The 12,961-nt window shown below is 40.0% G+C and overlaps 1 protein-coding gene across 1 annotated transcript in view; it reads right to left on the bottom strand.

The window, feature by feature from the left end:
* PLK4 (polo-like kinase 4) overlaps positions 1-12,907 on the bottom strand; it is a gene marked incomplete at its 5' end in the record, with an annotated part of 13,374 nt that extends 467 nt beyond the window's left edge. Inside the window, 14 exons of the mRNA XM_009084283.1 lie at positions 380-486; positions 1,310-1,450; positions 2,878-3,016; positions 3,396-3,487; positions 3,728-3,858; positions 4,297-4,446; positions 4,905-5,007; positions 5,334-5,438; positions 5,565-5,935; positions 7,413-7,513; positions 8,795-9,821; positions 11,701-11,815; positions 11,910-12,005; positions 12,812-12,907. Coding sequence (XP_009082531.1) covers positions 380-486; positions 1,310-1,450; positions 2,878-3,016; positions 3,396-3,487; positions 3,728-3,858; positions 4,297-4,446; positions 4,905-5,007; positions 5,334-5,438; positions 5,565-5,935; positions 7,413-7,513; positions 8,795-9,821; positions 11,701-11,815; positions 11,910-12,005; positions 12,812-12,907 — 2,774 coding nt within the window. The remainder of the gene's footprint in view (positions 1-379; positions 487-1,309; positions 1,451-2,877; positions 3,017-3,395; positions 3,488-3,727; positions 3,859-4,296; positions 4,447-4,904; positions 5,008-5,333; positions 5,439-5,564; positions 5,936-7,412; positions 7,514-8,794; positions 9,822-11,700; positions 11,816-11,909; positions 12,006-12,811) is intronic.
* Positions 12,908-12,961: the final 54 nt, after the last annotated feature.

Genomic DNA, 12,961 nt, shown 5'->3' with positions numbered 1-12,961 from the left:
ATCTAGTCCCAACCCCTGCCCTGGGCAGGGACACCTCCTCACTAGATCAGGTTGCTCAAGGCTCATCCAACCTGGCCTTGAACACTGCCACGGTTGGGGCAGCCACAGCCTCCCTGGGCAACCTGTGCCAGTGTCTCACCACCCTCACAGGAAAAGACTTTTTGCTAATATCTAGCCTGAACTTCCCCTCCTTCAATTTGAACCTATTACCCCTTGTCCTGTCATTGCAGTTCCTAACACACAGTCCCTCTCTGGCTCCTTGTAGCCCCTTCAGATATTGACAAGTTGCTGTGAGGTCTCCATGCAGTCTTCTCTTCTCCGTAATTTACCTTATGACTGACAGTTGCCTGGACTGTTGTTAAAGCAGGAAGACACTCACCTGGCTGTCTGGCCATCTGGGGATGTGTAAGTGATAGAAGAAACACCTGCTTGGGCTACCAGTTGGGATCCATCATTAAACTGAACCCACACTGCTCCACTGGTCAGCTAGAAGAGAAAAGTTGCATTATGGTTTGCTGATATAAACCACAAAATTCCATACCTAGAACTTTTCTTATAATTGAATCTGAAGGTTTTTCCTAATTGCTACAGTGACTTGGTCAGACTTCTAAAGATAAGGATTGCCTGGATACTTTAGTCATCCATGTCAATGGCAGCTAAAGAATTACCTTCAGCTTAACCACTCCTAAAGGAACTTTAAATAGGACCAAATGAAAAAGAGAGGCCCCTTGGGGAGAGTTCTCAGCTGTACACATTTTAAAGTGTTTATATACATATATAAAGCAAACTTTTTCTCTTAGGAAGTTCGCTTTCTGTGGATTGCCAAGAAACCTAAAGCTGTTCCCACAGAAAAGCAGAGGGAAATTATCTTTGTAAGGAAACAGCTTTTCCTGTTGTAGAGGCTGATGCATTCCTCTTGTACAGGTCTGGGACATAACAGTTAAAAATAGATCTGTTAAAAATTCTTTGTCATGACACCTTTATATCTGTATCAGTGAACACACAAGTTTGAATGACAAAAGACACTGAAATAGGCAAGAATAGCCACATGAAAATTGTGATAACTGAAATACTCAGCTATTATTTTGGTTCCTTCTACTTATTCTGGTATTTATCACCTTGGTATTTATGCAAAAATGCTCATTTGAAAGGATCTTTCCACATGCAAATTTCAAGTTTAAACCATGACAAAGCATAAGTGAACATATTCCTCACAAACCAATGTTTAAGTTCATGACTGAAAAACACGTATCTCAAGTTGAAAAGGAAAAAAAAGAACAGACTTCCTTTATCAGTATGAATTTCTCACCTGAGAAGCCCAACCAACATTCTTCACAAAGACAGATTTTACAAGCTGGGCTGAATTGGGACTGCATTCTGTTTGATGGACCGAGGAGCACATAGTTTCAGCAGTGTTAGCCAGAAATGCAGGTTTTTCATAGGACACCACCTAGAACCCAGAGAGCCTTAGTATTAATCCCACTGATTGTGCATCAACTGCAGTGGTCACTTACCACCTGTTCATATACACAGACAGATTCAGCCTATATGCTTCATTTAACAGCATTACAGTATGAAAGCCCCACAGGATTTCACTTGGCTTTTCCCTGTAAGCACAAGGGAATTGCTTTCCCTAAGTGGACTTTTTCTACTTAACCCAGAGAGCCTTAGTATTAATCCCACTGATTGTGCATCAACTGCAGTGGTCACTTACCACCTGTTCATATACACAGACAGATTCAGCCTATATGCTTCATTTAACAGCATTACAGTATGAAAGCCCCACAGGATTTCACTTGGCTTTTCCCTGTAAGCACAAGGGAATTGCTTTCCCTAAGTGGACTTTTTCTACTTAACCTTTTTGCTGTCAGCCTATCCAGTTTGAGTGTTCAGCAGACATCAGGTTCTAAAACAGCCCTCAGTCAGAGACCACTTGGCCAAAAACAGACATTGCTAGTAATTGGAAACTAGAACATTAAACATCACTAGAAGAGTTTCTACAACACACAGAGAATCTGTTAAAGGTTTAAAGAGAGAGAAGTGATGAATTAAGGATAACACAGGATCAAACATTAGAGGCCTGTAGGAAGGAGAACACCACCACTACACTGCCTAGGAGGAATATATCTGCTTCTCTAGAAGTTGTGCTACTGAGATACCTCCTCCCACAGCCAGCGATGACAGAGATGAGGTAGTGGTGCTTAGTAGGGTGTAAGATTCAGTGTTCAGTGAAAAGATGCAAGTCAGAAAGTGCCTCAAATAGGAGAGTTCGTTCAGCAAAAGAAATGGAGATCCAGATAATTATGGGAACCTGAAAGAAACAACAAGCTGTACCCTCAGGATATACAGATCTCAAGTACCAAGAAACCAACGAAATCAGTTCTTAAGGATTGAAATGTTTGCTGTATGGCAAATAGAGAAGGAATTTGAACCTTGAACCCTCAACTTATAACTCTGGTGATGAGTAACCTTCAGTCAGTGTCAAAATCAACACTAGTACTGAAGCCCGAAGGATTTTTGGTTGTCAGGTTCGTTTCAGTGAAGTGAAAGTTGTCAGCAACAACAAACTGAAGATTGTGCTGTATAAGGTGAGTAAGCAATTTTCAAGCTCTGCTCCCAGGAGCCATTTGTGGTAAAGTTTTGGAGGATTCTGATTTTTCAGATGATCTTAAATCTAGATACCAAAAGTTAGTTGAAATCAAAGTCAATAGTATATTTTCTATTGCAAACTTCCACTTCAATTCCTAATCATTATGTTCACAAACAGCTAAGAAAAGCCTATGTCCATACTAATGTAATGCCATTGGTTCAAATAAAACAGCAATCTTGGAATTCCTGTGGGAGAGAAGTCTCCACAGCATGTTTCTGTGTACTTACAGGAGTGCAGTTTGAAGTCTGAACTGGAACAGAACTGGCAGCTTTATTTCTATCCAGTGCCACAACTTCTTTGGAACAGTTTGTACTGTCCAGCAGTGGAGGTGACACATCCTGTGGTGATTCAGTATTGCCAGGTTTTCTGGAAAAAGAACGAGAAAAAATTGGGAAAAGGTCTTTCCAAAAGGAACTAAAGAAACACATGAGGAGACATAGCTTTTCATTCAATGCCCCATGGACTGTCCAAAGCACTTGAAGGCACTTGTCCTCTGCAGAATTGTTTTTACACGTGCTAGTTGTTAGCCTGGGTTAGTGTAAATCCACAAGTGTATGTTATCCTGGTTTCAAAGGAGGCTCTGCAGGTCCAAATAAAGTTCATACATGCTAACAAAATAATACTGATCTTGCTAATGACTAGGAGCCTCTGTTAAACAACTCTGCCTTCTGCAAACATGAGCTGGATAAGGCTGCTCAGTGGCAATCTTCAAATACCTTAAGTATTTTCAAGTAAAAGCTATTACCTTCCAACAATTATTGGAAAAAATGGAGCATTTCCAGTCCTTTTTTCTTCTTCCAAAACAGCAGATTCCAGTGCAAGGCATATACGATGGCCCTGAAATTAGGAGGAGTTAATTCAAGTTTTTAACTGAGAACTGTATAACTATTTCATACACGTTTAGTGTGGCAGGTGAGCCCAAACAGGAAATTTCAACGGCACTGAATTTTTCAAGTTATATAAAGAGGTCTCATGTTAAAACATGCAAAGCGACATTGGAAGCACATGTGTCAAAGGCAAACTGAATTTTCAGGAAGGTGCTTTGCACTGGGAAATGAGCTGTATAAAACAGTTCACCTCATTTGCATGATCCATATAAACTTGTATTTCCTTCTTCAACCCTGCTTCGCTGTCTCCTTTCAACGTGAAGGACTTGCCTGACTTTTCAATCACACGAGTTATTCCAGCTGTCTTGTGTATCTTTGCTCCTGGGAAAAGGAAAAAAAAAAAAGAAGGTAAATCCTTTCAGTGCGAATCCTACAGGATACAGATTTCTGCCATTACATTCTATTCTACTCAAGTGTTTCTCCCTGCCTTCATTCCTGCAGGAGGAAAACCACTCCTGCATGAGCTCTGTGTCTAGCAGAAACAGAAAGCCACTTAAACTAGAAGTGTGATGTTAATGGAATGCCCCCTGTGGGCAAAGATCACTACTTAAATGGGAAAAGGCAGCCAAATATGTTTCCCTGTGAGTGTTCTTGGAAATACTATTACCACAGTTAACAGCTGAAAGCCAAAACTGGCCAAAAAAAAATCTTTACAGTGTAGTATTTTCTTCAGCCTGAAGTTGTTTAGTGTTTGTCACTCTATTAATGCAGCTTTAATATGAGCTAACTCTCTGCATAATTTCAAAAATTAATACCTACCATCATAAAAACAAACTTCAACATCTGCAGTGGGTGAATTTTCCATCAACATGCACTTGGCATATCTTGTGTAGAACGTCACTTTGGGGGTTTTTGTCCTTACCAGCTCCACAAACTTGGCTGCATACTGGTATTTTTTCCAGTACTTTTCTAAGGAAAAAAAAAAAAATATAAAAGCTTTTGAAAAAATTAAGATTAAACACTGTGTACCAGCTTGAAGAGAAGAAATTTGACATAGATATTCGATAGCTGAAGGTTGTGAGTAATATTTATGTGTTTGACAGTAGTATGTGCAAAGAAACTAACTTATTTACACCAACAGCTCCCAGTGAGAATGAGGAAAAGATCATGAAAGCTTTAATTTTTGTACACTACATTGTAAATGGCTACGTGACTTCTCAGAACTCCCATATATAAAGGAAGTAAAATCTGTGGGTTTAGAGTTTGTGAAGCTTCAAAATAGTTTCCAGTTAAACTGTAGTTTGATGATGATTCTGAAAGTTTTATACTCACAAGTGTCTGAAAAGTAGTGGCTAAAAGTTATGAATTCTCAAGAATTAGTTTAAAATGATGATTAGTGTGATGTTTTAAGTCAATTTCACGTTTACCTGGCAAGTTGTCAAAATTATACATGCAGATGCCTTCAGGAGGAGCAGGAGGTCTGTCATCAAGAAGGAAACCTCTTCCTTCATTTGGATGATAAACTGCAATCTACAACAAAAGGAAAACGTGTTTAGTTGTAACTGAGTGGAGCACTTCCTACTTTTAACAGGTATAGAAATGAATCACAGTTTAGTTACTGTGATTGATCACTGTTGAAAAACTGCTGCTGCTAAGTGCTTAGCCTATTCCAAAGGTCAAGTCCAATTTTGCCCTGAAATAATTGCTTGCTCCTATATTTTAAGCCTGTACTACGGAGGAGAAAAGTTTATAGCTGTGCATGTGTAAACATTGTGTTTCAAATGAAATAACCACTTCAATGAAAATAAAGCCAACTGAAAGAACTCTAAGCCCTTAAACACTGCAAACATACTCACCACATTTCCATCACAAGATATTCTGAGAACTTCTTTCACAAATTCCTGTGAATGGTGGTCTTTTAGGAACTCCATACACACTTCCCCAGTATCTAGAATGCTCACCTAAAGCACATTAAATGTACAGGTTAAACAAGACCTTTATTTTCTGCAAAGGTAATATACCACTTCCCCCCCCCCCCACCCCCCAACAAATGCTTTTAAAAAGGCATTTTAAGAACTGCTCCATACCACTGCATTTTTTGTTTTCTGCCTGATGGGTTTGAGCCTGTGAGCACTGAGAGGTGACACCATGCTTCGCAGTGTCCGTTTCTGGTGCCCTGGTGGTTCTTGGCCCCACATTGGGGCTTGTTCTGAAGTTGACCAAAGGCCACAGGTTGAAGATGGTTGAATTTTCTCAGATTTGCAGAGAACTCCAGGGATGCATTTCTTTGGGTTTCTCTGGTTTAAGGCATGTGGACAGTCGGAGGCATCACAATTCCTTATATCTTTTAAGGTGTTCCATGCATTTCTTGGTGCACCTTGCTGCATGTCCAGAGGATACCAAAAGCCTCCATGGGCATTACTGTTGCCAGACAGGTCTGCAGGTGGTCTCAGAGGAACTGAAAGCACCACAAAGGTACATTGTGGATTCAAAGAGTCAGAAGGAAAAAGTGCTATTATGGTTTTAAGATCCTCTCCAAAGACCATCTTGGAAGGCTTATTTAAGTGGAGAACGGAATTTCTTTAACCCTCAGTCCAAATCATTAGTACCAATCAATACCAGTGCTAATAAAATTCCAGTGCTACTTAAAATAAACTGTTATTACATTTCAGTTATGATGGTCTTCAGTCTTTATCTATCAAGTAGTAGTTAAAAATCTATTTATAAGCAAAGTACTAAAATTTACAAAAGACTTTTAAACAAGAATTAAGTTTAATCTGCTCAAAGGCATCTTACTTACCATTCAGATAACCACTAGTAGCAAGTTTCATTTAAGTTTCAGCGTATGCGAAGACTGTTACAGCATTAGCCAGAGGTTATAGTGCTCAAGATGTTAAATGTATACTCCAAACTCCTTGTTTTATTTCCAGACAAACCCCTATTTTCATACTTAACCCTCCTATAACTACGTTCCTAGTAGTGATCTTTAAGCCCCTGATCAACTTTCACCTCACCCACATAACCATTGCACTCCTCCTGTCATGTGGCTGAATAGATGAGAAGGAACCAAAAATTATATAGGATTATTCAGACCATATGTCATTTAATTCCAATTCCCTGTAGACAAGGGAGGGAAGGAGTTCAGTAATATCACAATAAAAAGGCCAGAAGGTATTAGTGATTCAGTTTTATGATTAAATTACATTATTTGTAAATGATGTAACATGATACCCAACAAAAAACAACTTCCCTTCTGGGTCTTTTGTCCTTTCCTCCACCTTTCCTTCTGCAGCCTTATTATCTCTCTCACTCACTGAGGTCCCATTTTCTCTGAAGGTGTATTTGAACAACTAAACTAACAGGGTTTTCAAGTCACCTGTCAATCTTCGGTCACATACTTAACACATTTCATGTTACAACTGAATAGTTCTTTCAAAGCCTTCCAGTACCTGAAGGGTGTACAGGGGAACTGGAGAGGGACTCTCTGTTAGGAGCTGCAGTGACAGGACAAGAGGTAACAGGTTGAAATTGAAGGAGGGGAAATTTAGGCTAGAGATTAGGAAAAAGTTCTTCCCTGTGAGGATGGGGTGACACTGGCACAGGTTGCCCAGGGAGGCTCTGGCTGCCCCTACCTTGGCAGTGTTCAAGGCCAGGCTGGATGAGGCCTTGAGCAACCTGGTCTGGTGGGAGGTGTCCCTGCCCATGGCAGGGGGCTGGGTGATCATAAGGTGCATTCCAACCCCTAAAATTCTATGATTTCTTTTTTTTGAACAGTTATGGCAGGTTCTAGAATTGTGTTTTACTCTTTTTTTTTTCCCCCTTAAAATACTAATAGAAGATAATCTCATTTAAGAAAAATAAGTATTCAAATTCAACATACAAAGAAATAAAACTCCAATTTGAGTGCAAAAAGACACAAGTGCAGAAGAACACACCATTTGTTTGCATGCTTCCAAGCCACTGCTGCATCGTCTCAGCCTGGGACTTCTGCTCTAACAAACCAACCTGGGGCTTCATTGGGCACAGATAATTTGAGCTGCAAAACAAAAGTTAGACACACAGGTAGCTAAGATCACATCAAAAACACTTCCACAACCAAAGTTATGACATGACAGTGCAGAAACCACGACATTTAACACAGTTAAGAGATGCAGGTGACATTTTGTAGCTCTAGGTGGCACAGAACATGCTGATTTGTCATGGGGAATGTTCATTGGGTAAAGTATAACAAAATAAAATACTGTTTCCAAATGGAATGAAAAGTTAGTACTAATTATAGCACAACTTTAATCCTGTTAGCACTCACTAGTAGACTCTTTGAGCTGGCATATATGAACAAGAAGAGCCATTGGTATCACTGCCAGCAGTGGCTTGTTGTTACACCCAGCTCTTCGCTCACAGTACAGGAAACAGAGCTTTGGAGAAGACACTGGGATGATGCCCATGACCCTCAGTGGATCTCATTCAGCATAACAAATATGCAGCTGGAAGATGTAGCTAAATTCTATCCCCTAAAATAGTTTGAATTTATATAAAACAGAGGCAACCCCAAAAGTTATAAAGATTTTTTTACCAGCTTTTTAGATGTCATTACTGGTGAACTCAAGATATAATCCACATGTTGGAGGATAAAGAACACATACAAAACCAGTTACTGCAGAGTCATTGACCTGCTATAAATTCACACTAAGCTCCTGTGAGGTTTTTCATCTCCATATCCTGTAGCTGTCTGCACATCATTTTTGTGATGATCCCTACTTGACTATTGGCAAGGACTCAGTTATCACCCAAGACACCCCAAACCCACAGAATATAAGCATCTCATTTAGATTGCTATGGAGAGAAATGCAAGAACCAAGATATTAAACAGTCCTTATATAAAAGCAGGAAATCAAATGTGATTTTTGCTGATGGAATCATATATAGAAACAACCCAGGATAGTCCCCAGAAGCTACAACTAGGGCCAGAACTAAATTTCAGATAATTATCTGAGTGTTGTTTTCCTTTTTGGTACAACACTGTTACAATCCATTACCTAATCTTGTACTTCAATTACTTTTCCTTTTACCCCCTCTAAGCAGAACAGAAAAAACATACCACAAGAGATCAGCAAGGGAAGGCATTGGTTATCAGACTCTGAATGCTTTCTACCCTAGTCTGTCTCTGCTACAAAGAGACAATTGCTCTACAGAGAAAAATTAGCTCTCTACTACAATTACTGTGGGGTAAGAAATACTCAACTTGCTGCACATGGAAAGCAGCCAATAACAGAGTATTACCAGCTCTAAGTTTCATCTTAGTAAAACTGATTCTTACTGTGGTTGATCTTTTACAGGTGGAGATATTTGCCCTTCAAAAGAACCAGAACTACCAGAAGTCTTCTCCTTAAATATCTCTCCGATATCAGCATAGCTGTTGGCAGGTGAGAAGTATTCTGTGTTTTCCCTTGTTCCCACGTTAGGCTTAGAAAGCACTTCCATAGAGTGGCATCGCTCCACGTTTGGGATTCCTTGGGTCTGACTGTGGGATGTGCCAGAGCGATCCGAGGAGTGAGCCCTGCGGAGGTAGCGGGAATGTGGTCTCTCCTCACCAAGCTGCATGGCTCTTCCCCTGCCAGTCATGCCAGTTTCTGTTCCCACTCCCCACTGATGAAAAGAACCACTTCCATCTACCGATGGAGCATTATTGGAGTTCTTGGTTTTAGGGAAAAAGGTAATTTTATTTGGGAGTGGCTGTGCAGCCAACAGCTTCTTCTTTTCCTTCAAGGAGCCACTAGTACTGATGCTGGAAGAGCCAGTGAAGGCTGTCGAGATGGTAGCATTTCCACTGTCCATGGAATCTTCTGAAGATCCCGAATCTTTACTCCGTGCAGAACTGCACCTGGACATAAAAGGATGATCCAACACAGAGGAGAGACTCAAGCGATCTGCAGGGTTTTTGCGAAGCAACCTGTGAATGAGGTCCTGAGCCTCTCTAGACAGAAAGGCTGGCATTTCATAATCTGCCAGCACCACTTTGTTGAGCGTGTTCTTGACCGTGTCCGTGTCAAAGGGTGGCTTTCCAATGAGGAGAGTGTAGAACATGCAACCCAGAGACCACACATCAGACTCGAGTCCGTGCGGACTCCTGGTGGCTATCTCCGGGGAAATGTAATTGGGAGTTCCACACATGGTGTAATGCTTTTCGTGAGGCATTTTCAGCTGAGTGGCTAGTCCAAAATCAGCAATCTTGACATTCATGTTATTGGTGAGTAGGATATTGGAGAGGGTCAGGTCCCGGTGCAGTATTCCATGGGAATGAAGGTACAGCATACCCGTGATGATCTGATGCAAGAAGAGTCGGGCTGCAAAACAGAGCCACATGGGTTAGTCTTACAGTTGTCATCAGAGCTCTGAAAATAACTAACTCCACTATTCATATTGCTTTCTTTTTGTTTAATAAAAAGAACATGACAAGGCTGTCTAAGTGCCATGCTATAAGATAGAGTAGTAATAGTTAATTCCAATGGAATTAACTTTCTGCTTTCTACTCTAAGCTAAATGGCACAACTATGTTCCAAGTTGATGAAAAACTTAATGTAGTAATCAGATTTGCATCTTTGCTAATGGAATAAAGAAAACAGGACTGGAAATATTTTCTGTTAGCCTGAACTTTTTAAAATGAGGTTCTTAAGAATTCAACCAAGTTGCTCATCACTTCCAGCAATATACACAGTAAATACACAAAAATCAAGCAGCTTCACTATGTGCAGAGTATAAAATACAGGAGACAATTTGGATGATCTTTCTTTAATCATTAGCAAACTGAGAAGGGTAGTAGAATTCCAATTGTTCAAAACCTTCTAAGCCCATGATATTGGGACAGCCTGTCTGTTCTATTACACTAGAAATTCAGAGACTATTCAAGAGCTATAGCTCACAGCATTATTAACAACCTCATCCAGGCTAAAAGAGCATCATTTATTGTGATGTTGCAATTAAGGCAATTTTAAGACTGACTCTTTATAGAGCAAATAATTTACAGAGGGCAAAGACTGGTGAGTAACAACCACCAGTAGAAACCACTCCTCAAAGGAAGAGGCTGCTTTAGCCAGGCCAGTGGTTTATCAGCTTCTAGAACTGAGGTACCATCAGGTGATCCTGTTTTGCTGGAATATATATCAGTGGAACAGATGATGCCTGTATAGCAATACCCTTTAATGCAGTTCTTTGATCTAGGTTCTAAAAAATCCATATCTATAGTTCATGGAATTAGATTAAAAACTGATAGAGAAGCAGGTAAACTGAAAGAACTGTACAAAAGATGACCAGGGAGGCAAGTCTGGAAGCAATACAGGCAATAACCACTGAACCCAGATGGGCCGAAACCAGAACAGCTTGTTTGGTTGATCAGTGCCCTCAAACAAGACACACTGCAGGTTGCTTTGCTGTATTTCATTTTACTGTGCTGTTCTGGTTAGGCTTTCCCTGGTCTGTGTTTAGCTGAAATCCTCTCTCAGCTGTAGGAGAGTGAAATATTAGGAAATTCTTGAGTGAATCAATGTTTTTTTGCAAGACTTCTCTTTCTCAAAACAGTACTCAAGAGTACATGGCCAGTTATAAAACACCTTACTCTCATAGTGAACTCTCAATGAGAAGTAGGATTTTCAGTGCTTTCTGCAAGAAACTAAGGTAAAACCGTAGAACTTCTCCTCTGCTGCCAGTCCTTCAGAATTCCCAGACAGAGTGTCAAATTGGATACTTCCTTGCTCACTCAGACCTTAAGCAACACAGGTAACTGCATTATCTTCATGTCCACAGGCAGCTTGGAACACAGTATTTCCATCAATACTACCTAAGACAAACTATACTCTTGAAGGCTTTATAACTGGTGACAAGCAATACAGAAGAGGAACAACACAAAGCAAACCTGTGCATGTCAAGCTGCCAAACTTCCCCTGTGGATCTTTACATTCTTGACCTATATTTTAACATAATCCTATGTACAGAGATAAGTTCTACCTTTTATATACCTCTAAGACGACCATTTTTTATAATCAAATATCACAGGCAAAAACAACAGCATATAGAAATGCATGAGCGAATATATGTACAATAATTCATCTCTAGATTATGACTTAGAAGATTTTAAGGTATAAGAAACTGTGATAGCAATTTTAAATACTCTCTCTAGAATTATGTATTTATTAATCCAAATAGCTCCACAGGACAAATAGATTTCACCTTCATCTTCTGAAAAGGGTTTCTTTCTGTTCTTTATGTATCTGCTCATTTCACCATTGTGACACATCTCCAGGATCAAGTATACATAGTTGCTGTCTTCAAAGTAGTTATAAAGCTGCAACATCAACCAAGGGGAAAATTAAAATCCATTTGTAGACTTTACAGCAAGTCACACATCCAACCCCCTGCACAAAATCCAGGACTCTTACCTCAAGTATGGATGGATGCTTCAGCTGACAATGTATTTTCACCTCATTTTGAACCCTCTGCACCATTCCAACTTTGTGCATAGCTTTTTTATCTATCTGTAAATGGATCACAGAGTATTTGTCAAGCACTGCAACACTGATTATACACATTAATTTCAAGGGAACTTGACATTTTACCTGTTCAAGGCATGTTTACCTGAAAACTTCTAAATATCAGTAAGTTTTCACACTTAATATATTCTTTTAATGAATAAGTGTCACAGATAATTGGAGAGACACCATGACTGAAAGTGGACAAGTGTCAATGTTTCCACTATTAACACTAATTAATTTCTTTTCTGAAATACTTAAGCACAGAAACCTAATTCCCCGAAAACCTAATTGCCAGGCAGATACCCTAAATATAGCTAACATTAAAATAGAAGTGACTAAATAGAAGCAATATAGATTATATGGAAATCTGGCAATACACCTGTGATATGAGAGTTTCTTCCACAAAGTTCATCCTGGCATTGAAGACAGTTTTACAAGGCATTTTTTCCAGGATCATTCCAGGCACATGGATTCTAAATGAGTTTGTGGCCGCAAACTTCTGAATTAGAAATACAGGGTTGATTGTCCACCCAATGCCAAGTATTTGAGCTGAAGATCTTTTAAAAGCTTTATAGTAATTTCTGTTAATTACTAATAGTTCCTTTGATGGTATTGCATCTTCCAGGACGGAATCCTAACCTATTTGGTTGTGCTGCATCTTCCAGGACGGAATCCTCACCTATTTGGTTGTGCTGCATCTTCCAGGACCGACTCCAAATCTAAATATCCATTACACACAAACAAACAACCCCAACCCCTTGCTCCTTGCAACAGTTGCCAGAAGACAAACACTTCCCTGGCTGCCTTACCATTTTGATAGCCACTTCCAGCCCGGTTTTCAGGGACACTGCTCTGTAGACCCCTGCGAAGGAGCCTTTCCCCAGGAGGTTCCCCACCTTGAAATCCTGCAACACGAACGCATCAGCGTTAACCTGCTGCTTTCTCAGCCGGGCTGCGAA

The sequence above is a fragment of the Acanthisitta chloris genome, unplaced genomic scaffold, assembly GCF_000695815.1.
Source record: "Acanthisitta chloris isolate BGI_N310 unplaced genomic scaffold, ASM69581v1 scaffold4881, whole genome shotgun sequence".
NCBI classification, from domain to species: Eukaryota; Metazoa; Chordata; class Aves; order Passeriformes; family Acanthisittidae; genus Acanthisitta; species Acanthisitta chloris.
Note: the sequence above shows the minus strand (reverse complement) of the source record. Positions and strands in the feature narration are given on the sequence as shown.